The sequence below is a fragment of the Melopsittacus undulatus genome, chromosome 3 (genome assembly GCF_012275295.1).
Source record: "Melopsittacus undulatus isolate bMelUnd1 chromosome 3, bMelUnd1.mat.Z, whole genome shotgun sequence".
NCBI lineage: Eukaryota > Metazoa > Chordata > Aves > Psittaciformes > Psittaculidae > Melopsittacus > Melopsittacus undulatus.
This window is the reverse complement of record NC_047529.1, coordinates 115,455,905-115,483,559: the sequence shown is the minus strand read 5'-3', so window position 1 is coordinate 115,483,559 and position 27,655 is coordinate 115,455,905. Positions and strand designations below refer to the sequence as shown.

Genomic DNA, 27,655 nt, shown 5'->3' with positions numbered 1-27,655 from the left:
GGGCAGGCGGCAGCGGCGGAGCACGGCTGCGGCTTCCCCGGTACCGGCGAACAGAGGAGCCTTTCCCCGCCGAGGGATGCGGTCGGAGGCGGTGGCGGAGCTGTGCGGCCTGGAGAGGTTCTCCAGCGCCGGCAAGGGCCAGGGGCTGCGGGCGCTGCGGCTCTTCGGCGTGGGGGAGCTGCTCTTCAGCTGCCCGGCCTACACTGCAGTGCTAACGGCCAGCGAGCGCGGCAGCCACTGCGACGGCTGCTTCGCCAGGTAGGGAGGCCTGGGGCGAGCCCGAGGCACGGCGGAGGTGGCGGCCCCGGGGCGGTGCTCGCGGTTCGGGTGGCAGCGGGCGGCCCACCCGTGTCCCCCGGCCCAGCTCAGGGCCCGATGAGGGGCTGCCGGGGGACCGAGGCCTGGCTTTGCACAACTGCCCTGCTCCTCCTCTTCCTCCCCTGCTCGGGGTTTTCTGACGGCAGCGCTGTGCGGAAACTGAGCTCAAAACCGGTTTTCCTTGCTCAGCAGTTTGGGATAGAGAGGATAAAACGAAAGAGTTTTGCTGTTCACGTACTCTGAAGAGTACATTTGCCACCTGGCAGCTACCGGAGCTTTGACTGATCCTCGTGGTTTGTAGTAACGTAGTACTCATTGACCTGAATGAAGTTTTGGTAACTGAGAAGGGTCTGCCTAAGTGCTGAATTCCTGCTTTGTATTGGTGAGAATGAAATATACATGAAAGGGACGTATGTATCTGTACTGAAATATACAAGACATACACCGTATATTTCTGCTGCTCTGAAACCTTCATCTGGTCAGATTACTATGGCAAAGCACATGCAGTGCGGGAGGTTCATCCTCGAAAGGCTGTGAACATTTAAAGCCCGGTGCTGCTGATGCAGGCGTGCTGCCCTGGCACCGGCTCAAACAAATGGGTTTCATTGTGCGTTACGTTCCATTGCCGGGTTTCAGCTCCAGGCTTCGGGGTGCTCAGGGGTCCTGGGGGCTCAGCAGTTGTGTGAAGGGGGGGGTTTGACCTCTCTGTCAGCTGCTGCAGTCAGATGGAAAGCGAGTGGCTGAGGGTTATCGTTGGAACACTGGGCATAGATGGGACCCTGTGCCACGTGTGTGAGAGGTACAGGGCTTAGTCCTGACTCTTGGCAGCTTGCTGAGGAATCACAGTGCTAACTTGGTTATAACTCGGAGCAAATGTGTTTGTTTCAGGAAAAGAAAGCAGCTGTTGTACCTTTGCTGTTTCTATCCATACATACTGCTTGCATATGCAGACTGAGAGTCAGACCAAATAGTATAATTATTACATTTTAGCAGGTATTTTCATCCTTGTCCTGTTAACTCACTTATGCTTTCAGTTTTCTTCTCTTTGGCCTTGTCTATTTTCTTTCCTCATTACATTAGCTACTTACATTACTTTATTCACCCCTCTCTTTGCACCTAATATACTTCCTAGTGAAGTTAGTGAAGCAAGTCCCATTAATCTGAAGAAATGAGGCTGAGGTGATTTTCCCTCTCCTTCACACTGGTGGCTTTTCTAGCTTGGTTCTGTTTGTTTGGCTTTCCTTTTATTCCTAACCACAAATTCCCTTGTGGGGAACTGGCTGGTTTTGTTTGTCACATCCAGAAGATTTATCTCTGTAGAGGACCAAAGGATATTTCTCCTGCTTCACTGATGTGAAGCAATATTGTAGAGGTAATAGTTACAGCTTTTAAAGATCATCTCCAGGAGCAGCCTACTTAAATGCTGCTTGCTCTGCATGCCAGCTTCTTCCAAGAGGAGCGTAGTGAGCAAGGAATGTTCTGAATTCAGTGCACTGCAGTCTGAAACCTATTTCATACCAATGTGGTGAGGTTCCTCTAAGAGGAAAGGTATCTCATGATGTAACTTGACCTGCCAGAGCTCAGAAGTGTATTTTGTCACTGTGCCCTGTTGTGTTAGCACTGAATTAGCACATTCTAGGTTCCCTTGAACTTGCAAAGAGTTTAGGAAGAGAGTTGTGGGCTCAGCACTAGGCTTTGCTAAGTGGGTGTAGAACTGCTGTAGTGAAATTGACAGAATGGAACTACACGTGTGTTTGCATTTGCTAGTATTTGTGACGACCCAGTTGTGCTTGAGATATACACTGTCAGCAAGCAGAGTGATGATGTTAGTCTGGCTTGCAAGAGCAAAACAGAGAATGTCAAGACTTGCTATACTTGGTCAGCTTCAAGTGCAGGTGATCTCTGAAGTGTTGAATACTGTAATATTGCACAAGGACACTCACCCTGTTTTACACCAGTGACTTCACCTCAGTTTAAGACAATGTTTTGCCACTTCTACACACCCTCCCTGGTATACTATTTATTGGATGCTGCTGAGAGATCCCTATTGCTGTCACAATGAAATATCACGTTTGGTAACAGATGCTCTATTTTTGATGGAATCTGCTATAACACATGCATCTTGAAGCAGAAAAGGGCCTCCCTTTTGGCAGTTTCCTGTGTTGAGATGCATACAAATATTAGAAAAATAAGGAGAGTGTGAGCTTTAGGTCACCTTAGAAAACATAGATTGGAGCAGATGTTAGCAGGACAGTATAGGCTATATGGTGACAGGTGATCAAACAGTGTATTTAATAATGCATCGTCGTTCAGACTTAAACAGGGGAAGTTTAGGTTAGATATAAGGAAGAAGCCCTTTAAGGGTGGTGAGGCACTGGAATGGATTACCCAAGGAAGCTGGGAATGCTCCATCCCTGGCAGCATTCAAGGCTAGGTTGAATGGAGTCTCGGGTAACATGGTTTAGTGCTAAGTGTCCCTGCCCATGGCAGGGAGTTAGAACTAAATGATCTTTGGATCCCTTTCAACTATGATTCTATGTTTTCTTGGTGTTGGGATGCAGTTATTGTTGAAACAACATTGTGCTTTCTGTAACCATACAGAAGCAATGGAACTGGCAGGCAGAAGAAAAGGATTAATACTGATGGGGAAGTATGCAAAGCAGTTGGGAAGTTTGGGAAACAAGGAAAAGTGAGCTACTACTATATACCATATAGTGACAAAAAAGAATGCTGCCTATCCAACAGCAGAGAATAGCACGTTTGCAAACCCAGCATTTTGTCAGAACAGCAGAGTGCTTTTGCATTATAACAGTTGTTAGGAAAAGCTTGCTCTTGAAACTAAATATCGTGTCTTCTCTCAGAAGAAGGGGTTCAAGCTGTAGTTGTAGTGTTCTGAAGACAATACAGTTTTCACTGTGAAATCCAAAATGCTGTGGACAAAGTGATAGGGGTGTACATTGGTTTTTCATTCAGATTTATAGACTAGAATAACTTCTCTTTTCTCTTTAAGGAAAGAAGGATTGTCCAAGTGTGGAAGATGTAAACAGGCCTTTTACTGCAATGTGGAATGTCAGGTATGATAACACAATTTGTGAGGATGTTGGGAGGGGGAAAAGAGGGTGGGGGTTGCTGAGCTCCAGTTTTTGTTTGTGTGGCAACGACAGTCTCTAATTGTAGCTCTGGTTAATAGTGTAACCAACCTCAGCAGCCCCCAGATGCTGACCATGGAGTTGTGCATTGGACAGTTACAGGATTTGGGCATGGTCTTTCAAGATCAGTAGCTCCAGGGCTTGGTATCACTGAGCTGCCTGTCAGCCCACTAATTATGTCTCTGTTACTTCTTTCTTTAAGCACAAACCAGATGATTAAATGTTAGCTCCCTATACTGGTAGGAGAGTCTGTGTCTAATGGAAAAATCAGATCACTAAATAGCCATCTTCAGAGGGTTTTGTTGTGGGGGTTTTTTAGCCTTTGCAGATATTTTGGGTGGCCACAGCTGACTGTGGTCATAACCAGTTAAAACCCACCATGCTTTCTCCTTAACTTGCTCACTCTGGCAACTTTTGTTCTTTTTGTATACTTTGTTTTCTAAAAGCTTCTGAAAACAGAATATAAACATAGACTGAGGCAGAGCAGTCTGAAGACACCCAAAATATTTGCATACAGTTTTAGTTCTGTTTTTACTTCAAACTCCAGTAAGCACCTTCCAAAGCAGTATTTCCTGCCAGAACTACTATCTAGCCTTTGTGGGCTGTCAGCTCGATATGGAAGAACTATCCAGCTTACATGTGAAAAACTCAAGTGGATTGCTAGCTAAATAATGTAAGCTATGTAATCTGTGGTGCTGGGTGCAGGGTATGGAGCAGTACTTGTGAAGGATTTGAGACACCAAAGATCTGGCATGTAGCTATGTGCTAGCTATAAATAAGCCAAACCTCCTACATGATAGCGTACTGTTGGGTGTGTGGGTTGCAAGCAAAGTGTTCTCCATTGTCATTATCTGGACAGATGCATTGTGGTTGTGTGTGTGTTCAGTTCCTGAGCACTTTGGAGATGGCTCCCAGTTTTGTTTCAAGGATGTATCTTGCTCTCCTGTTGCACAAGTTCCCAAGCTAACCTGGCTTCCCCTTAGTTTTCCTTCTCTTGCTTCCCCACATTCCTGCTTTCTCACAGTGCTTTAGTGAATTGTGGGTGAATCAAATGGCCTTTTGTTTTTGAAGCACCAGGAGGACTCAAAATGCTCAAAAGAAGTAAGTTTTTAACAAAATTTGCAATAGTTTATAGAGTATTGAAAGACTGACAGCCTAGCATGCCTGGAAAGCAAGCAAGCACTTACTGTATGAGCTCCTTAAAGCTCTGGAGAGGAGAAACCCCATGATTCATTCATAAGAAATGCGTATTTGTAAGAAACATTTCCATATGTCTGTATTTCTTAGGAAACTTTTAACCAGATGAGGGACGAATATACTCAAACAAAGCAGTTTATTGGCTGTGTAGTGCTTTTTACCTGAGATTGTGAATTTCTTTTAGCATATGAAATTCACAATGGTTTATGAAGCAGGTAAGAAAGATTTATTCAAGTAGGAAAGCTCAGTGATTTATGCCAGAAAAAATAGCAAGTAGGTATCATGGTGGAAGTAGTAGAACTTACGTCTGCTAACCCATGGTCCCTTGCTTTTACCACCAAGTCCCTTGGTGTGTAGTATGATGATTTAGATATAAAGGCCTTTGTTAGATGTTGTGATGTCTGGGCAATTGTATGCCAAGCACAGGTACTAGCACTTCACTCTTAAGTGGTGCTGTGCATATGGCTTTTGACTCCCTAGCTGATCTAACAATATTTGCCCTGTTTCTGAGTCAGTCTGATGAAGTTTATGAATGTTGCTGAGATCGAATTATTTGGTTTCCAGAGAATATTATGGGTGAAGGTAACTTTGCAAGAATGTCAGTCTCCACTGACTGTACGTGCTGCACAGCATCTTCATCCCTGTCTTGCTCAAAGGCACTTTTCAGCAGTTCAGCAATACTTTGTCAAAGCCAAAAAGGACATCTGTGTCTTGATACTGAGCTTGCAACGCTGGGATGTACAGTACATATGTCCCTTTTGCCTCCCTGGATGTGAGACTTCTTCATGCAACACTAACAAAAGGGCAGGCCTGTACTTAAGGATTATGATGGCATTGTTCATTCTGGTTTTATTTTTAAGTTAAATTTTCCCTGCAAATCCATGTTTTCCTTGCTCAGTTCAGCTAAAATTTACATGTACCCAAACCATGGTTATGTTTTCCTGTGTTGAAACCTAGGGAAGACAAAGTCTTGGAAGTGTTACAGTGGCTGATTTGTTTAGGGCTCTCTCTGTACACATGTATTTGCACATGTATTTGCTGGCCCTGGCACAATTCTTAGTGATAACATGTCTTTTGCCTGTTCTGCTCTATTATGTTGCTTTTTAGATAACTGACCATAAGTTTGACCTGTATTAAAATGGATCTTTGATAGGTTGAGTCACAGATGCGGGGCATGTGAGAGTGGATGTTGTCTTCATTGCCTGTCCTTGCTGCCTTGAGATATTCTGTGGATTGGTAGGATCCTGCTTGGGTTTGCTGCCTCTTTCACCAGCCCCTAATCCAGTTCTCCTTTTAAAAGGGTTTGTGATTTCCAGCTGATCCATACTGTGCTGCTCTCCACTCTTGCCTCCTCGAAGCGCAGGCCTGTTATTATATAGTGGCTTTCAGACCCCATCTGCAGCTGCTTGGGTCTTGACTTCTTAAATTATAGTAATTCTAGTGGAACAGCAGGAGACCTGTGCTCATTTTTTCTCCTCAGAAATTAGCTGCTGAAACACTCTGAAGAGAAATGCTTTAAGAGGGTTATGTGGTTGCAATTGTGGAATCTGTGAACTTGAACCAGCTACTGGAGCTCCTCTATCTGTTATTACACATAGCTATTATTTGTCCCAGACAAAGTGGAGATCAGGTGGACAAAGTGCAAAAAGAGATGTTTTTGTCATGACTTTCCATATTTGAAATATATTTCAAACAAATATTTACTGTTTTTTCTGATCATGTCATGTTAAAGAGTACTGTAGTTGGTATTTCGGGAGTAAGGGAAATGTGTATATTTAACTAGAAAGCCTCAAAATGTAGGTGTAAACCTGTAGAACCAGCATCAAGAAGATGTGTTACAAATGGGATCTTGTAGAAATTGCTCATTCCTCTTTGGTGAGCTGTAGAGAAAATACAACTTCTTGCTGCAATGATTCTGCACAAGAGGGATCTGACACATCAAGACCTTGCTTAATTTTGCCTTGGGGATGTGTCTGTCCCACTATCCAAATACTTTCTCAATGTAATTTTCTTTGCTAAGCATCTCCTGTGCACTGTTTGAACAGTAAGCCATGGAAGTCAAGCATCCTCTGTGGCCCAGCATTTGGTGGTAGGGAGGGATGGCTGTGATGGAGTCATTTGAAACTCTCACCTTCACTGCTTGGTGAGGACTCTGTCAGAGAACTTTACCTGTTGGGCATCAGAAGTTGCCTCACTGAAATTGGATTAAAGAGTTGGATGCTGTTTGAATGTAATTGGGCCATAAGCTATTGAAGAAGTGGGCTTTACTCCTACACTAAGTTGCCCAGCACTTCTGTCTGGTATTTGTGTGGGTTTCTTTTCCATTAAATGAAATAGAACACAAATTGTTGGACTTGAGTCTCATTTTTTCAAGTATTACAGTTTTGGTTGGTTGGGTTTTGTTTTGGTTGTTTTTTCCTGAGCTATATGACAGTGCTCTGGGAGTGAATTCAGTAGTCCTGGATGGTGGAGTCATTTTGAAGAGCTTGGTGGAGAAGATGGTTTCCATGCTTTGATGTGAAAAGCATAAGCTTGAAAGAATTTCCCTTCCAAAAACGTTGTCAATCACATCTAAATGATGGGAAAAATACTGTGGAAGTTATGAAAATAGGAAGAAAATATCATTAATGTAGCATCAAGGGTTCAACTAGAACAATGCTACTTGTTATAATTCAAACTACTTAAAGAAAAACGTGGAAAAGAATGCAAAATACAGTCCTGCTGTGCTCACAGAGAAAACTGCTGCCACAGTGTTTCCAGGCCAGGTATTACTCAGTCATCACTACTCTCTTTTCTTGTGGTGTTTGAGGCTTTTATCTCATTTTGCACAATTCAGCCCTATCTTGTCCCTTTAACCTCCCTACTAGTTCATATAACTCAGTATGATCCTGCCTGGGGAAAGATTTTAATTAACAATGTGTAAAGAATAAAGGGAACACATGGTGTTTTAAAACCACTGGTTTGAGACAGGTATGTGATTTTGCATTCTGATGTTTTCCTTCATTGGGTAATGTCTCCTGTTTATCTCACTGATGTGTATGAGCATGGGTCCTGCAAGACTTCAGGTTCTGTGCCTTCACATGTTGCACATCCAGCAGTCACACTGGAGCTGGTGAGTGTCATGGGTGTGCAAGACAGGCTGAGAGATGAGATCTCTTTCACTTCTTAGTTTTTAGCCTGTGGATTCCTAACCAGAAGCTATCAGGAGAAAGGTCTTGGGACATATATAGGCTTATCTGAGGATTCATTTTATAGTGTGACAGCTGTAGGAGTGTAATTTCACATGACATGATTACAGTGTAATATACTATTTTGGTTCTCCTGGTCTGTATTGCTGCATCCTCGTAGAACACTTACACTGAGCTCATTGCAAGCAGCCTGGATGTAGAGTTGTTTTCTGAAGTACTATACTGAGATATCAATGAAGTTGACATCGTGAAGGGTTGAATATCCTTGCAGTGTTGCACTGCTTCAAATCCTACACCAGGCTGGGGTGGGGGTTCACCTTTTTTTACCCTAATAAAGTAAACTCTTAAAGCTGTTCATGGCCAGAGCAATTCAAACAGCTGGTTTCAGGGGAAGAATTTTTGGTGTGCAAACTCTGAAATCTATGATCTTTTGTTTTGACCTGCAAAATCTATAAATAAATGGACCAGCCAAGGCAGGAGACACTGAAGATCCTTTGTCACCTGTGTTTTTGAAGTGCCTTGCATTGTCCTATGTGACCTTCAGCTGTAGCTCCCACAAGGAGTGCATCTCCCAGTAGACCTGGGTCATATTTACTGCTCCTGCATAGAATGACAGAATGGTTTGGTTTGGAAAAGACCTTAAGATCATCCAGTTCCAACCCCCTGCCATCAGTAGGGACACCTCACACTAAACCATGTCTCCTAAAGCTCTGTCCAACCTGGCCTTGAACACTGCCAGGGATGGGGCAGCCACAGCTTCTCTGGGCACCCTGTGCCAGTGCCTCACCACACTCACATGGAAGCACTTCTCCCTTATATCTATCTTGAACTTCCCCTGTTTAAGTTTGAACCCATCACCCCTTGTCCTGTTGCTGCAGTCCCTGATGAAGAGTCCCTCTCCACAACATGAAGGTGTTTTAAGTAATCTAGAGTGTCTCAAATGGCTCTTGCCATCAGTGGTTAGGTAGCTGAGGGGAGCTGTTTCTTTTGTGCCTGCTCCTCCATCACTCTGCTATATATTGATTTATTTAGTTTTAGCTTTTTCCTTCAGTGGGCTAACACAGGATCTGTGATGCTGGGTGAGTCACAGTAAGGGGAATTGAGAACTTTCTGGAAGTTGCAAAAGAGTTTTCAGGTTTTGAATTTCAAGCCATTCTACATTTGTGGGATTTATTGTGTTTTCTTTCCTCTGCTACCATTTCCCACCAGTTTAAATCTGGTCAGAAAACAAAAGTTGATGCTGTAGAGGCAGAACACTATAGGTCTGCTCTAACACAGCTATAAAAATGTGTCTGGGGTGAGGTATAGAAATAAATAACAGTGTATTGCTCAAATGTGGAAATATTGTTATTTGAATAAATAAATAAGATGAATTTTGATGCAGTCTGAGGACAGCCTGTGCCAGTGCAGTGTTAATCTGTGATTCCATGCTCATCTTTGATTCTGTTGCTCTGGAGGTAATGTGTAGAGTGCTGAAAGCCCCATGGCTTGTGCCATTGCTCCAAGTGTTACTGTATGTTGAGCTAGGAATATGCTAAACATTCTTAACTAAACCCTGTTTGTCTTTATTATTGTGTTTTTATTGCCTAGTTACATTCTTATTCTACAACATCTCAGGAAACAATCTGATAATCCAGTTCAGTAGGTCTGGTTCTGACCTTCCATGTACTGATTCTTACAGTGATTGTGAATCCATTGACTTTAGATGCATTACTCCTGATTACACCAGGGTCGCCTTGTAATGAGGGGCCAAGGTATTAAATGGAAATGAACCCAATAAAGCCATCAAGCTCAGACCTCCTCTGTCCTCACGTGCTTGATCTGAACAATAAGAACTGGTGATTTATAAATCATGTTGTCTGTTTGCTTCTTTGTCATTTCATTCCTTTTTCTTTTTTTATTCCCATTGAATAAATGAAGATGTTCTGACCTTAACTCATCCCTTGTGGATTTGTTGGAACAAAGCAGGATAGCTGCACCCCTTAAATGTGACTCCAGCTTTTGTTCAGATTTAGTGAGCGTCATCTTATTTTGTTAAAGGAAACACATTTCACTTGACCTCTAGGATGTGGCAGGACTTTCTGCATCCTCTTTTCCATCACTTTATCTTCATGGCTTGCTTTTTTTCTGCCTTTGTTTTGTTTTTTGAGGTTTTTTTTTACTATTTTTCTACATTTTCAGAAGGAAGATTGGCCAATGCACAAGCTGGAGTGTTCTGCTATGTGTGCTTTTGGGCAGAACTGGAATCCCTCGGAGACCGTGAGGCTAACAGCAAGGATCCTTGCTAAGCAGGTGAGCAGGAGGCTAAACCTAGGAGATACATCCCTACTCTGGGTCCCAGGGAAGGCAGGAAAATGACGATTGACCGACAGTGTCCCTGCAAAGCACACACATACCACCTTCCTGTAACACATGAGCAGCTGAATGAGCTATCCGACCACTGCAGCAGTGTCAGGGCCACCATAGTCCAGCCAGAGACTGGCAAAAGCTAGTGAGGTTTCCTGAGCTGTGTAGGTCTATCCTTTGGCCAAGGTGCTGTTGAACAGAGTCTGGAAAGGTTTACTGGTAGTTTCACAATGTGCATGGTGTTTCAGCCTCCATTCTGGTAGATTGGAGCTCTGGCTTACACGTGTGGGCTAGTACCAAGGCCACATTGGTGAAGAGAAGGAAGAATGAGACTTGGTATACAGTTCCAAGGAATGCTCCTAGTGTTACCTGTATGCAGGCATTGATGTCTGTATGAAGCAGTTGCCTGTTCTATATTTCAGCTATATATGCGTAGCATTGTGTAGTATATAACTCCTAGTGAGCCAAGAACACCTCTGAGGCATTCAGGCATAAATGTATATGATTACTGGAGATAACTGGTGAAAAATAGAGAAATTTCAGGCCCTTGGTCTTCAGGAGAGAAAGAATATTACTGGTAAGGAAATAAGATTGCATTGTCAACCTCCATTTCAGTGTTTCCTAACTGTATGGATGCTGAGGATAACACAAGTGCTTACAGGGAGAGGACAGGATTCATGAGTTTCAAGGTTATTGTGCTGTGTGTCTTTATAAAGCCCTAAACTCTCTCTGCAAAAACAAATCCTCTTTGAGGCACATTTGTGTGATTGAGGTCTGCTTATGTGACAAGGGCAATCTGGATACTATATGGAGCAAGGATTTTGGTGACCTGCTGCGAAGGTAGCGGCATACTTGCTGCATGTGTAGATGTGTATATGTGTGTCACTTAATTAAAGCATGGTTTAGTGGTGATCCATAAACAAAATCAAATGTTTAATGACAAAAAGCTATTGGAGTAAATTTGTGCTTTTATCATTTATGGGGAGGGGGGAGAATGCTACATGTCATATAAAAGCTAAATATGCAAACCCTAGTCCCTGAACCTCAGCTGCTAGGCCACCTGCAAAGCCATATTTAATGGCCAAGATTACAAAGAAGTGGCCTTAGGCCAACAATGGAGCATTGCTTTTGAACTCTGTCAACAGTCAGTTTATTCACTTTCCTCAAAGCAAAGCCTGTCCCCTGCCTGCTTGCTATTGTTAGCGGCTTTTGGGGTGTCTAGAACAAAGTAAATGACATATTTAAAACACTGTTCAGTTTATGTATATAAATTTGATAGGAGTTAATCCTTGGCTGCCTAATGTGGTGCAGAGAGAATGTTTGTATGGCTTTACTAAGGTCAGTTAATTTAACTCATTGCTGTTCATCAACTTCTGTAAAGTCTATACAGTGTGGATTAGGGTTTGTCTTGCAGGTGGCAGTACCCAGCTTATGCATGAGTAGATAAAACTGCTAACTTGAAACAATACAATATTTTATTGTTGCTTTTTTGTCCCTTATTGCTAGAAAACTCACCCTGAAAGAACACAGTCGGAGAAACTGCTTGCTGTAAAAGAGTTTGAATCACGTAAGTAAAAGAGCCTTGCAGGTAGATGAAGGCAGTTATCTGTATTCATGACTTGCTTCCCCCGGCCGCTCTCCATCAAACCCTTTCAGAGCATCCCACTCCTGTTGGAGGAAGGGAGTAAACAAAGAGCATTGTGGTTCCTTGGTTTTCTAAACTGCAGTGCACTTCTTTCTTTCTTTTTCCTTTCCCCCTCCTCCTTGGTTGCTTGTGGGGGCTATGAAACAGGGTGAAAACCTAGACAGAATTAATTCTGTAGCATCCATCCATCTTGTGGGTACCAGTACTTTAGTGTCTTTTGAGAACTGTGATGTTGTAAAATTAAAATAGCTGGTATTTATTACCAGGAGGCATAAAATCAGAGACAGCACAGTTGCTTGATGATGACAGTGACTAAGGGGCTAATTGCAGTACCCTCTGGACTGTGCTTCAGTATCTGTCACTGCCAGTCAAATCTGACATGTCGTATATAATTGTGTTGAAATTCCATGTCCTAAGTGCTCCAAAATAATCCAAGGAAGGAGATGAGGCAATGACTTGCTTTTAACTGGAAGGCTCCTGCTTACGTCCAGTGAGGCAGAGTTAGAAGCTGAGCAAATAGGGGACTGGTAACCAGCCTGGCATAGCATTCACTGGCCTGTCATTTCTCTTTCTTGGTGCTGGGGGTAATATACAAGGAGATAATGGGTTTGTATATTCACATTTCTCACTCTGATGGCTTCCACAACCCTTGTAAAATACTGAATAAATTCAGTCCTTGCTTGGACTTGAGGTAGCAAAGTAACCAAGCACAGCAATACTACAGTCTTACTTGCTTCCTGAACAAAAGCTCCAGTCACAGCTCTTGGGACAACTGGGGAAATGAAGGGGGGGAAATGCCACCTTTTGCCTTTGCCTAAGGCAAGGATGTTTCTCACAGGTAGGTTAGTAGGAGTGAGGTTGAGGAGGATGGGTAAGTGCTGAAGTAATTTCTGTGTTATTCTTCTGCACTGCAGCTTGTCTTCAATGATTTATTAATTCAGGAGCTAAAAGGATAAAATGTTTTTTCCATTGCAGTGTCCCCCTTGTCCTCTAAGAGCCCATGGTTTTGTTAGTAAGAGCCTTGTTCCTCTGTCTTGTTGACTCTCCTTATCTCTTAGCACACCTTTGTCATGTTCAGCAGTTGCCTTACATGTTGGACACCCTTTGAGAAGAGGAAAAGACACCTCACTGTCAGTTGGAAACTCAAAAATTCTTATTTCTGATTTGTCCTAATTCTCATCAAATTGTCCCATTTCATTTTCCTCTTTCTTTTTTGTGACTCTCATGTCATTTACATCTGCTGCTATAAATCATTTCCCCCTTCCACTGTTGTGCAGCCTTTTTGGGTTGTGCATGATTTTTCTCTCCACTATTGAGTTGGAGAGAGAAAGCTGATGAGTTACTGGCTCTCTCAGAGCAGGAGTGAGCTGGTGACACTGCCACTGAAGGGAGAGCATTAGGAAGAAACTTCCCAACAGTCTGCTCTTCAGGAGAGAGAAATGACCAGGAGCATATGATCCATCATGTACCTTGCATGGACCATGCAGGAAAAGGTTCAGTGGCCACAGCTTTGGCTAGAACCTGTCGCGGGCTTGAGCATAAATCTGAACAAACCCATAAGGAAATACACTTGGCAGGTGTGCCAGCACATTTCCACTGATGTTCCTGCTGTCTCCTATTATCCTCACATATCTGCAGGTTAAGCATACCTTGATGGAGACATGAGCATTCACAGTCACCGTTTGTTACCTGAAGCAGGCACCTGCAGCAGGTCAGGAGCATTGCACTCCTGGGCACCCTCGTATTATTCTCTCAGTGCAAAGGGTGCTCTTAGTGACCAGCCTCAGCATTGCTGTCAACCTTTGTTAGGTCCCTGCCACACATGGCCACAAATAGTTTCCCTGCTGGGGAAGACCACATCTTTTAAAAGCAGGGATAAGCAGCCTTCCAGGCTGGTTTGTACTGATTAGGTCTGTATGAGGGAGTTTCACTATGTAAAGCATGTTTTAAGACGTGTGATGTTGACTGTGACTTCATACTGCTGTAGATGGGACTAGGCAATTGATAAGATGCTGTTAGACAGCTGAGGACAGGTACCCACAGTTGCTAGCCTGTTTGCTAGGGTTAACAAATACACTTTATAGACTGTAACCCCTCTCCCAGAAAAGGAAACGTGTGTCCAATTACCTGCTAATGTAAAGCTGTTAGAAAATGCTTTGTAATCCTGCATGCTCTTGTAGTGCACATGTGGCTTGGGCAGAAGCAGCATTATGTTTATGGGAGAACAGATGCTTCTTGCAGTACTTCCAAGTAGCTGTTCCTTAAAGGGTTTCTGTTTAAGTCCAGGCTTATTCTAACCTAAGCCTAGCTGCAGTTCATGGGGGAGTGTTCCTCTTACTGAAATGGAATGTATTCTTTGTCCACAGACCTTGACAAACTAGACAATCAAAAGAGAGAGCTGATTCAGAACGACATTGCTGCTCTTCATCACTTTTACTCAAAGCACTTGGAGTACCCTGACAATGCTGCTCTTGTAGTTCTCTTTGCGCAAGTAAGTCGGTTAGAGCACAGCCTGCTTAGGTGGATGGTGCTGTAGGAGTTTAGCCTTTGTGAAAGGGGAGAAATGTTAACGGCAATGGGAGTGGTAGCTCTTCACTTACCTTAGAGAGAGCTGAGTGTGCTTGATGGAGAAGATCCACTTCCTCGAGGACAAGCGGCTGAACATGCCCCATTTCAGTGGGGAAGAGACTCTTGTCTGTAGGATTTCTGTGAGGTGCTTCTCAAACACTGAAGGCAGAAACAGCCTGTATTAGACCCTGTCAAAGTTAGGCTTCTTGTGTGCCAAGGATAGTGCAGCTATTGTTTGACTTACACAGAAGGCTGCTGGTCTGAGATCCTGCAGGAGCAAAATCCTTCATTCAGGCTTCAGACTTATGGAGATCCTTGTGGGCTGGGTCATCCTTGTGTTTGACCTTCACAGGGAGTACACTTCAGAGAGGTAGAAAGAGCAGTCTGAAACTTTGATCTGGCATGTGGCTTTTAAATGCAGCCAGGTAGTGTGGTCATCTGGAGAGATGAAGGAAGGGCAAGGTGTCTTGTTAGGTAACCTCGGAAATATGTCACATCTTTTTTGTGGGCTTTTTTTTTCTCTCCTGCTTTTCATATGCATCTAAATTAAATGTAGTGGATGGAATAATTCACCAGTGGAATACTGAAAGATCCAGTTTCTTTCTTTTGGTACTTCAAAATAAGCTGGTTTTAAACTTCAGCATCTGAGTAAAAACTTCATTTTTGTTTGAGATGGGGCAAGTGTTGAGTGCTCTGATGAAAGCTGGGGTGGCAGTACCCTGGCACAGTTACTGTTTCCTTAATACAGAGGTACTGTTATACTGTAGGGGAATGTCTCTTTAACATGTTTGGCATCTGCTTGTCACCATTACGTTGTTTCTAATGGTATTTTTCCCTTCAATTTTCCCTTCAATTAAAAGTTCTTTCTGTTGTGAAGACTTCACAACTTATATTCATCAGTACATCCAATTCCTTGGGGTGTTTCTGAATGCTTTTGTTAGAATGTAGGCAGAATCCCCAAAGGTTACGTTATTTTGGGCTATGACTTTCACTTCTCCTCTTGTCCTTCATCAGCTCCACCAGATCATGGTACTTTAACTGACTTGTCAACTGCTGACTCCCAGATGTGCTATTTCATCCAGTCTTCTCTGGAGATTTAATGTCTGGTTTAATGTCACCCTTAGTTGTCACCTTAAGCTCATCCTGATCGTCTGCTACTGTGGACTTTACCATTTCTTGAGCTAAAATCTCCAAAGGTCTCTCAGATGCTCCTCAGAAGTGTTTTACAGGATACAGTCTTTTGAGGTTTTAGCCCCAGCTTAAATCTTCTTAGAAGAAGGGGAGGAGTGCCTGTACTTGATATATACAAGAATTAGTGAACCTGACCTAAACCCAATAGTATGGGTATGCAGCTGCTCCTTTGTTTTGCTTCAACACTTCCTCTGGCCTTGTGTTGTGTACCTTGCTGCTCTATTTGGCATTCCTTCTCCCTGTGATCAGGGCAGTCATTTGGGACATAGACACCTCTGCCTCCTTACTCACTGCTTTCTGTGGGCTTTGTGTGATGTTTCTTACTCAACACAGCTAAGGTATAATCACTCCTTTTGAGTGAAGCAAAGATTTTGTCCAAACCATTCTTGCCTTTCACTGCTCTGTTCCCCAGCTGCTGGTATTGGTCTCTCTTTTGCCCCTGTAGAACATAGCTCTCAAGACTGATGCTCTTGCTCCTCAGTCTCACCTTGTCATACTCTTCAAACAGTTTCTCTCTTGTTTTAGGTTCCTGAACTCATCCTTTCCTAGAAGACCTTGCATAATTTCACGCCTCTGTTTGCACATTCTCTTTTCCACCACTGGGAACAACCTCAAGCTCTGCTGTTGTCTTTGCTCCCTCCACGTTGCCCTTTTTAGTCATGCATTCATCAGGTGAAGCCAGTGTTATCTCATCCCTTCTGTCATTTCCGATATGATGCATTCAAGAAGTGGGTTGTCTCTGGCTTAGTGGAGGGAGTTGATGATAACTCACTGCATCTTTTTAAGTGATTCAGAACTATCAAGCTGTTCTTAATTTCAGCCTTTGTAGCCTTATGTTATCACTTGCTGTTGATGGAATCTTTTCCTTCTATTGTTTTTGTATTCAGCAGTTACATTTTGATTTTGGTTCAGGTATGTTCATGCATTGGCTAGAGTGGTAGCATGCCCATCTTGGGAGACAGAGATCCTTTGGATGCTCCCTTGCTAAAAATAGCAGGATAAAGATCAGGGTATTAGTGAGTGAATCAGAGAAAGAGGGCTCTTACTTGTGAGCTCATCCTGAACACTTCCTACCTCAGGATTGGCTTTGGGTTTTGGAAGTATCTGTGTATTTCTAAAATCCATTCTGAGCTGCATTCCAGTTTATGGGATGTATCATTGTTGGTAGCATTTGTTGTCAACTCTTACCCTTCCAGAACAAATACTTACTCTGTGCTTGATTGACTGTTCCTGTGCCCGTTGTAGCTTCAGTTGGACTTAGCCATGTGATAGTAGTAGTAGTTATTCTAGTGCTTTACTAGTGTTCTGTGAACATTTAGGTTGTGGGCAGATGCTGGTACATGTGGAAAGGGTTCTCTTCACATTGGCATGTGTGTGACTAACAGTGAAAGTAGAATAAAGTGCTCAGTTGAGGTGCATTTTTGTCACTTAGTTGTACAAACAGCGTTAAACAAGGCTGAAACTCCTGTATAATTGCCTTGAGTTTAGTGAAATAAAAGAGGGAGGAGGTTTTAAAACCTGATTGAATCTATCTTGTGAAAATGGATTTATAAACTAGCTCTTTTGGTCCTGTGTTTGTTTAAATTAAGAATACATTTCCTCTCATACTGTGTCCTTCTTCTGTCCCCTCCTATTCTGTGTCTTTACTAGGCTCAAGTCTTCCCACTGCCTTTGTTGTTCTTTGTATGTGCTTTAGCTGTAGCTGGTATGTGCAGTGCTTGATGACAGATGCCATTGTGGCAGGTCTCTGTACCATATGCTCCATGAAGGCTGTGTACTGCTCCAGTCCTGCTGAGTTTGCTGCTGTTCATCCCCACATTCTAATACACGTAGTTCTGCTCTGGCCCTTTATTTGTCATAGCCAAATGAAGTCTTTTTGCCCTGTCAGTGTGAGGTTGTCCTTCATGCAATGGCCTCACTTCAACACTTCCAAGCCCCATTTCTTTTGGTGGACTTCCCAAAGAACAACCACCCAATACTGTGTCCTGAATAGGTGTTGGGACTGCCAGTTATTTAGTGTCCTGCACATCCCTTTGAATAGAGGCTTTGTCTTCACTTTTTAAGATGTTATGTAGCTCCCTCTGAGTACTGGTGAGGTGGAAAGAAAACTGTAAGCAAATCACTGCAATTGACTTTGAAGTATGAGAATGTGACATGTGAGTGTGGGGTGCTTAGCAGACCAGAAGCTGATCTAATCTCTTTCTCTTTTTCCTTAGGTTAACTGTAATGGCTTCACAATTGAAGATGAAGAGCTCTCCCATTTGGGATCAGCCATATTTCCTGAGTACGTTGATGTTAATATTTTGGAAGTTAAAATTAACTTATTTTAAATGAAAGTGTCCTTCCCACTTCATGTAGCCAAGAAGGACATTTTCCACCCCTGTTCTTCACAAACCCTGTACTGAAAGTGTTATCACTGTCTGCTTAGGCTGACTTCCTTGTGAGGCATAGATTAACAGTAGTGTATCTGTGTCAAAGTGATCTGAAACTTCCAGATGCCACATTGAAGCAGGGCCTGATTTTGTTAAGTGCTGCATACAAACAATAGTAGATAGTCCTTGCTTCACAGATTCTCCTTCTTCAGGCAGGCCTGTCTGAAGTCTGTATCTGTGATTTACACATTGGAAATTAAGACCTTGCAATGCCCAGGATCAGAATCAGGATGGGGAGAGGAGAGAATGAAACCAGGATATTCTGGAAACGCATCTATCACTGCCCTTTGTTTGTAAATGATCAGCATGCAAGAGCCAGATCTTTCCTACTTAACAGCTATGCCTGTGAGCTTAAAAGACTGAAGAGACAACTATGATTTTGCTGGAGAAAGAATCAAAATTACACATTTTATCTCAAATAAGCAGCAAATTGCACTTTTTCCAAGCTTGGTAGTAAGGGGGAGTTGTTTTCCTGAGCAGTCCGAAGTTTTCCTGTAAGCTGTGTACTTGTATAAGAGAGCTCTCTTCCTTCCCTACTTCAGAAATGGAGGCTGGTTACATTTTCATAGAAGCCTTAAGTTTTGATGCAGCAAATGACTTTGGTTTTCTTGTATTTGCTTGTTTCCTTTAGGTTCGGTTTGTTTCTCTTCCTTCCTCCTCTGAGGAAAACAGTCTATCAAGGTTACCTAAATGGGATGTAGATAGTTAAGCTATGTGAACACCCCTGTTAGCTGTCCCATAGCACTATAAGAATGGGAAAATAATAACTTGCCTAGGCCTGCAATAACAGGGTTTAAAAACTGTAATGATTCATTAGCACAGCCATTTTCCATATCATTACAATAAATAACACTACAGCAGATTTTACCAAGGTTACCTTCATGTTAAGCCTCAGAATAAAAATGGCTTATGGAGGGACACAGACTCAGTCTTTCAGACTTGTATGTGAAGTGGTGCTGGTGGTGGGTGAAAAGGTTTACTTTTCTGCTTTTGCAGTGTTGCATTGATGAACCACAGCTGCTGCCCAAATGTGATTGTAACTTACAAGGGGACTGTGGCTGAAGTCAGAGCTGTTAAAGAGATTGAGCCTGGAGAGGAGGTAAGTACACTGTGTTTGAATGTACTCTGTACGCATGCATCCTAAAAGTAGGGCCCATTCTGCATTTCAGGATTCATTTCAGTTAATGTAATCATAGGGAGGAAGGATCTCATTCTAAGATGTTGCTATAGAAGGTTGGGGTGGCTCTGGAGGGATTCTCAGAGGCAGTGTCCTCTTTTGTGTTAGAACAAGGGAAGGGCACCTGCAGCAGTCACAGTGTATCTGCCAGCTCTGGCTCACTTTACCCAGCTGTGAAATGAGGCTGAGTTTACTGATGTTTGGCTGCTGCTTTGAAATTCCAAGATCAAAGCAAATTATTACTGCTGTGATAGCTCCCAGTATAATAGTAACCTATTGGAACTGAAGCCAGAATAAACAAGGTAAATGGGTACAGATAAGTCCTCTGACTTCTGTTTGGACACAGCATCCACAAAACATGGGACTTGGTCATACCACCTCAGCAGTGTTTGCTGGCAAGTCCCAGGAGTGTGGCTTTGTGTGAAGCTGAACAGTGGTGGCTGAAATTCTGGGCACTTGAGTGAGGCTCTGGGTTTACCTTGAAACTTTCTCCATCCAATAATGAACTTGGCAGGGCTGCTTTTTGCTTTGAAAAGAAAAGCCAAAAGATGTTAAACAGACTTGAGGAGGATGTTCAAATACCTGCAGGGGATGAAGATGCGGAACGTGCTCTCTGGGGATGGAATTTGCATAGAGTTTCAATGGCTCTTTTGTTAACTTAGGTGAGGTTAATGCTGCTCAAAATAAGTTCAGATTTGATGTTGATAGGCTTTTTGAGTTCTGTTTTCTGACGCTAAAGAACTTGATAAACGTCGAGGTGTTGTTTTTGCGAGGCCCTGTGCGGTCTTCCAGCCTGTGTCTCCATCTTCAGGTTCAATGGAGTCATTGCATCGCAGCGTTAACGTTTCTGGTGTAAATGCGGTTGCAGCGTTTGCGTGCTTCGAAAATAGGGGAGGGACGAGTGTGAGGGAAAGTGTGAGATCCCATAGAAGAAGCAGCAGCACAAGTACTGTATGAAGTGACATCTACATCTGACTTTAAAGAAGAAAGAAACCTGAAGTGTAAAGATAGAGCAAAACATTTCAAATAGCTAGAAATAAGGAAATGGAACTAAAGCTGTTCCTCTGTCTGCGAAATGATCAACTGCGCTGTGCATGACATGTTTCTTGGGGGAGATCTCACTTTAAAAATAGAGCATTAAAGCTAGTTGCAGGGGTTCTTTTCTGAAGACCATTGAAGCAGAGGCAAACTTAAGAATAGCATGTATGAAGGGCTTTTAAAATGTTCAAAAAGCAGGTTTTCTTTGCTCTAAAATATTGCTGCTGAAGTAAATCTGATATTCATTCTCCTAGAACTGGAGCACTGGGCCTCTCTTCTGAGATCTAAAGGTCTTGTCCTAAGTTTCTAAAGCTCCTAGCAACCGCTGTTGCCCCAATTTTTGTGGGTTTTCAGAGAGAAAATGTGAGATTCCAGCCTCCAAAAACCAGGCCACTGTGAGTTATTCGAAGCAGGATACCTGAAATCATTATCCTACTTCTGAAAAGTAGGAATTTCTTTGTAGTCTGACAGGAACCTGAGATTTATGCTGTGGTAGTTTCCTTATCCACACCTGAATCTTGCTGTCCTGGGTTTAAGCCAGGGTAATATTTGAGGGAAATTCCATAATGAATAGGAAACACGTCTCTGGGAGACTGCAAACTGCAAGTCCTGGTGCTGCCGAGAGGCTTGGAATGGGAGGGGAGCAAACAGGTGATGTGGCTGCAGGGATGCACAGGTTGCATGAATATGTAGTTGTCATACTATGTATACCAGAGGCAGGAGTGATAAATACATAGTGATAAATATTGCTTTTCACTGAGTGTTATGTTTTTACCATATAGGTTTTCACCAGCTATATTGATCTCTTGTATCCCACAGAAGACAGAAATAACCGGCTAAGAGACTCCTATTTCTTTGACTGTGATTGCAAGGAGTGTGTTACCAAAGAAAAGGTGAACAAATTGGTGTGAAATGGGCTTCTGACTGGCAAGGCACCTACCCAGGTCCTTAGATGTAATATTCCATCTTTAATTGTGTTTTGGAAAGCAGGATAAAGGGGGTGGGCTGGTCTTGTTCTTCTGTCTACAATACTCATTCTTTCCACTGTAATCATGATAGGTCAGAAAATCTCTTGGTAGAAGCCAATTTAAAGTTGAGCTACAAAGCACAGATGAGAACTCTGTTAAAAGCAGATAATTGCACTGTGTCTGCGGAAGAATTTAGCTCAGAACTCACTGTTTTTATAACTGCATGTCTTCTATCAGCTCCCAGTGAGTGATTCTTGCTTGGAGCATGTCTGGGTTAGAGTCCTGCTGGAGTTCCTGGTTAGGGCATCTCAGTCAGTTCTAGGTGACATAGTATGTCATTGCTGGATGGTTTGGAGACCCAACAGAATCCTGCAATGGTGTTGAAACCATCTTCTTATGGACAGGGTGGCCCCTTGTGACATGCAGGCTAGATTTATGTTCATTAAACATCACCTGGTGCCTTCAGAGGACAAAGGCAGACATTTCAGTGTTCTTTAAAGCAAGGTATTAGTTATTTTGAAGAAAAGCATTTATGTAAAACAAAATAAGGTACCCAAATCCAACAGATATGGAAGCAAATATACCTGTGCAGCCATTTGGACCTCCTTCACTGGAGGCCTGAGGAGAACTAAGCTTTGTGGGGCTTATCGGTCGTTCCAACCAGGATCAGTCTGGTTGGCATCATCTGATCCTTATATCCCAGATATGTCTCCCCCCCATTTTCACAAAGGTGTCTTTTTAAGAGCTGCTTCCCAAACAGACCCACAATCCTCTCCTTCCTCTAAATGGAAGCATCTTCTGTACCTCTTTGCAAACAGTACCCAATATTCTTGTTTGAGGCTGTTCTATTGATACCAGAGTTGTGTTTCTCCCCACAGTTACTTTGCTAATTTGGCCACTGAGTTTAATGAAGCCAGGATTTCAGCTGTGATTTCCAGCAATGTGGTAACTCTTGGGATCACCTGTCACTCAGCATCCTTCAGCTCCGGAGAGTCCCCTATAGCCCTCTCAGCTGGAAGATGAAATACTAAAGGAAAAAGACATCTAGCAACAGTCTGAGGCTTAAACAGCAAAAGGTTGACTCCAGATTGCAGTTTACCCTTCATGGAGTATAGTAAGTTAGATAGATAGAAAGATAAGAGTAAGTGGACCAGTCCAGCAGAAAAAATGTGTGGAAATATGTCTGTAGATATGAAGATCTGTGTTTAATATCATCTCATTTTCAAGTGAGCTGTCACTTGGTGCTAGGCCCAAGGTATTTGGGCTTTTCTAGCCTTAAAACTAAATGAGTTTTAATCCCTAATCTCTTGTAAGCAGTGAAATTTCTAATGAAGAACTGCTTTCATAACAAAACTGAAAAGCTCTTGGATCTTTCAAAAGAAGGACTTCATGGAAGCAGAGGATGGCAGATGAACTGGAAGGCACAGGGAATTCTAGGTTTCCTAGTCAAGGCTTTAGAGAAGAATTGCAGGTGCACATTCTACCTTTGTTTTTAAGTTCTTTGAAGAGCTTAAGTCCCCATCTGTGTCTTTTTATTAGAGTAATTTTGTGTAGCAGGTGCACCTTTATTTGTCAGCTTGGAACCTGCATTTATAATGTCTGTTGTGTTTCCTTCAGGATAAAGATAAACTGGAACTCTGCAAGCTGAAAGATCCTCCATCAGCAGAGACAGTGCGGGACATGATCAAATATGCCAGGAATGTGATCGAGGAATTCAGAAGAGCCAAACACTACAAATATATCCTTTGTCTCACCCTGACTTTATGGGGCTTGGTGTGGGACCTAAAAAGCTTACCTGCTGCATTGCTCCTGAGGTACATGCAGGAGAAATGCTATAACTTACCTCTGTCCTCCTTGTGTCTGAAAGCTGTCCTGGTGGTGTGGGATTGTGAGACCTTGTGTTTGTTCCTTCCTATGTGGCTCTCGGGTTCTGAGAGGGCAGCATGTGGCTGTCTCCACAAAGCAGAGGCTGGAGTGAGTGTAGGTGTGTGCTGTGTTACTGTACTGTCATAGTGCCCTGGTTTGAGACAGTGAGCATATGAGGCTGCAGCTATTGCTGGGGATCACAGGCCTAGCTGTTTTGCCAGTGGTGTGACAGACCAGGCTATGTCATGCCTGATTCAGTACCCGCTGCATGGGGAATTGCACTCCCCCTTCTTCTGGCATGTTGTCGGAGCAGTGGTGATGCAGAAAAGCTGCTTTTTGTTGTTGCTTTTTAAATGTGAAAGCTGGTTTTGTAGAATATTTGAGTAGGAGGGGAACAAACTCGTGAGCAGAATGTGTACAGAATACCCCTCAGAGTAGCTCTGGGGTTGTATCTTAGATGCTTTGATGCCAGTTGAAAGAAAAGATGACTTCTGAGAACCATTGTGAACAAGGTCAAGTTTATGCTTCTATGGTATTACCACATAGTCACCTAATGAGAGACCATCTATTTATTGGGTTCCTTGACTTCATACCTCCTAGTGAATTACTGGAGATCTGTGAACTCAGCCTGGAGAAGATGGGTGTAGTGTTTGACAGCAGTAACGTTTATATGTTACATATGATGTACCAGGCCATGGGTGTGTGTCTCTATGTGCAGGACTGGGAAGGTGCACTGCGTTATGGGCAGAAACTTATCAGACCATACAGGTAAATATGAGACTATTTTCTTTAGTGCTCTAATTCAGTAATCTGAATAATTAGGAAAAGCTTTGGACAGACCTTGCTTCTTTTGCTATGTGTTGTATGAACATGCTGCATCACCGCTTGAAAAAGGATGTGTAATGCTGGGGTAGATGTTGTTTCTGTCAAAAAGTGATCTGCAAGATGTAGCAGAAGGTGACTGAGAGCCTTGCTTTGTGTTCTCAAGTCTGTACCACCTTGGGGACTGGGCTAGTTCTGCTTAGCTACATTGTGGGGTTTTTAATATCCTAATACTTTACCAAAGCAGAGTTGTTGTGCCTCCAGCCCTCTCCCAGTCCTTTCCCTTTTCCAGTATCCCAGGGCTGGGGTTGAGCAGCAGAGGGAGGCCTTAGGTGCCCTGGCCTCCCATCCCCTGGAGCTGGAGGTGTGGGAGATGCACAGGCTAGAGGCCCAGGTGGGGTAAGGCAGCACATAGCCTCTGCAGGGAGAAATCCATCCCCTCTCCAATTGGTCCTCCTGTGTTCTTAACAGTAGTGATCTCCTTCATCAGAGCCAGACAGTTATGTGCTGTGTCTGATCCTGCTGTAAATCTCCCAAGCAGATTCTCATCTTGAGACATGGTTTTCTTGCCAGCTGGGGGGAGTGCAAGTAAAGCTCATTCTGGAGCAGATGCCAGCGTAAAGTCACAGATCACTTGGCAGAGAACAGCGATACAAAGAAGGAGCCAACATTTCCCCCTCCTGGGGGTGCAGTACTATTTATCTTCCCTGGGACTTGCCCAGCTCCTCTGGCTCGGAGCCTGGCATTCCAGGTCAGCTCTGCTGAGCTGGACTCTGCTGGCTCAGTGTGAGTACAGGGTGGTGTGTGTGCTCCAGTGCTGCTGAGGGCCCCTCGCCTGCCTTTAAAGACCAACTCTTTTGTGGAATAGGCAGAGTTACTTGTGTGGCTCCAAACCCTCCAAACAATGCAGCCTCTTTCTGTAGCTGGCTAGATGAATACTAGTGGCACAAAGTCATTGCCATCTGACAGCTGTTCAGAGGCATATGGCAGTTTCAGTTCGATTCCCAGTGGACAAACGTCTCTATCCCAGGCACAACTGGCGCTGACTCCTGGCAGGCACAGCAGGGGGATGAGCAGAGAATGGGCAGGGGCAATGAGAGGCAGCTTCTTGCCCCCTGACAGGGATAAAGGGGCTGGGGAAATGCAATGAGACTGCCAGGTTTGATCAAGCTGAACCCCTTTCTCTCTTGCAGTAAACATTATCCCCCCTACTCGCTGAATGTTGCTTCCATGTGGCTGAAACTGGGGAGACTTTACATGGCACTGCAGAACAGAGCAGCTGGAGTTAAAGCCCTGAAGAAGGTATTGATTTCTAGGTTTCTTCATTAATAGCACCAGCTCAGGCATGGGGTTGTGGAAAACACTACACCCTGCTCTTGTCAGCAGGCCTGGCTTGGCAGGAAATGCACCATGTGCTAATAATGTATTTGGTTACTGGATATTGGGCTCAGTTTTCCTTTTGGAAAGATGCAGTATCAGTCTGTTATTGCACGCAAGGGGTCTTGTCTTGTCATGATAAGACTTCTGCAGCAGCTGGAGTCGTGTGCTTAAGGTCATATGGAGATATATATATGCTTAAACATTTGCTATATGCTCTTCCCTGAGCTAGAGCTGTGCCTCCTGTAAATGGGGAACTCCAGTTTCTCACTTACTAGGTAAGGACAGAGAAAACACTTGGCTCTTAGAAAAGGCACATAGTGTTTGCCTGAAGGCTGTGGTTTCTCTGTCCAGTTAAACTATATCCTAGCTAAACTATAGGCATGCTTTGGTGGTTATTTGTTCTGGAACAAATTGATTTTTAAATAGCTGAAGGGAATTCAATGCTGGAGTTGGCATATACGGAGTTTGGGTTTACATTTTTCTTCATCCCTTTTTATTAATCTATTCCCTTATTCTTTAGGGTTTTCTTCTTTTTTCATTAGGCTGTACCATGTTTCTTGACTCCCTTCCCCTGTTGCTGTTGGACAGAAGTTTATTGTCATTTCTTAGGCCTCAGTGACTACTGTAGCATATCATGACTTGGTGTGGAATGGCACCATAGGTGGGTTTTTAATTCCTTTTTAGATGCTGGCAAGTTTTTAGCCAGCAATAACAGAGCCATGCAGCCATGGTGAAAGATACTACACAAATATAGACTCTAAAACTGAACTGTTACCTCATTTAAATTTGACATAGGTCTTCCTTTGCTGTGGCGTTAAAGCTTTGCCTAAAACTGGGAGTTGTGTCAGTAGGAACACGGGCTGGGAATTGTAGGTAGGGTTGTTGGCATAGCTCACTTCCTAACACAAATGTTTTGTAATGACTCACTTCCAAAAGCTGCCTACAGGAACTGCCCCAAGTTATCCCAGCCCCTGCTGTTTGGGATTTAGTGAAAAAACAAACCCATTGTTCTCTGTTTGCAATGAGCTCCTCCAGAAGGCCCTCCTCCTTTCTTCTTCTGGGCAGGAGCAGCAGTGGGGTCAGTGCTCACTGCTCCTGAGGTGGAACCAAAGGCTCTTATTGCACTGATTTAAATATAAGAGCAAAATTCCATCGAGTTTCCTGAGGAGAACATGACTGCATGCTCTGAGGGCTGGAATGCCACCATTCCTTGCTTGGTCTTAGCAGGGTGGGCTTTAAATGCTCTCAGACCTACTCTGAACTTGCTTCTTTCAGTCTTACCTACTGCTGCCCTTTCATTACACCTCTCTGGGACCACTCATATCCTTTTCTCAAGTGGGTATCTTGCCTCTGCACCCACTCCACAATGCAGGGTGAAGAGTGGCAGGGAAGTGCATGTCAATGGGTTTAGCTGCCTGAAATGTTGGCTTGTGGGAGCAGAGCAGGGATGGGCACAGCAGCCTCTGGCCAAAGCTGGCACGATTGTGCTTTTGCCTCAGTGGTTGCCTGAGCCATTGCTTCCTTTGGGGAGCCCTGGAACTGATGAAGGGTTTACAAAAGCAAGTCTAGAATGCCTTAATGCAACGTCTGCAGTGGGCCTGCTCTGACAGCTGAAGGATAAACTGGTAGGAACACAGCTGGGGCTGATAGTGGTTAAGTCAAGTCAGCTGCCAGAACATCACCCACCCCACTTGCAGTTTTCTGTCCTAGAGCTGGTTACATTCAAAGTAGTTTTGTCAGGAATATCATTTTGAAAGGTGCTCTGGGACCCTGTAAGATGAAAGATGTGTTCTCTGAATGTAAAACCTTTATTGCTTAGTTTTGAATTCCATTTCATTTCCTACTGCGTTTATGACTACAAGGGGACAAAAAGTAGCCAGAGGTGTCAGACTGTTTCAAACCTCTAAAGTGAGTATTTATAGCCTGGTGTTATATAGGAATCAATTGTGTGAATAGTTTTTTCTTTTCATAGGCAATTGCTATCATGGAAGTGGCACACGGGAAGGATCATCCATACATTTCAGAGATCAAAAAGGAATTAGAGGACCACTGAGCCTTTGAATCTATGCAATCCTTCAAACCTTTAGTTAAAAGCCTTGTTACGGAAGCCTTCAGGAGCGCTTTGAAATGCGGTAGAGTATGAACACAGTTCTGGCCCATAATTGGAATGACAAACATACTTAGGCCTGGCAAAATGTTCCCAGCTTCCACACATCTACAATTGCCTTTTTTCCCCCTTTTTTTTTAAGATGCATCCATAGTTTCTTAAAGGTGGTGCCTTTTGACAGCTCATGTGCAAAAGTGGCTGGTTTTTTCTCTGTGGATTTTAATGTGTATCTTATTTAAGTAAATAAAGGCATCTTGACCCTT

General features: G+C 43.4%; 1 protein-coding gene across 1 annotated transcript; it reads left to right on the top strand.

Moving 5' to 3' along the window:
• SMYD2 (SET and MYND domain containing 2) lies at positions 1–27,655 on the top strand. Its single transcript, XM_005143873.2, has 12 exons — positions 1–258; positions 3,329–3,392; positions 10,034–10,144; positions 11,705–11,765; positions 14,210–14,334; positions 17,819–17,886; positions 19,031–19,133; positions 21,032–21,142; positions 22,835–22,955; positions 23,677–23,851; positions 25,099–25,207; positions 27,258–27,655. Exons 1-12 carry the CDS (start codon positions 77–79, stop codon positions 27,336–27,338), a joined length of 1,311 nt encoding a protein of 436 aa, XP_005143930.1. The 5' UTR covers positions 1–76; the 3' UTR covers positions 27,339–27,655.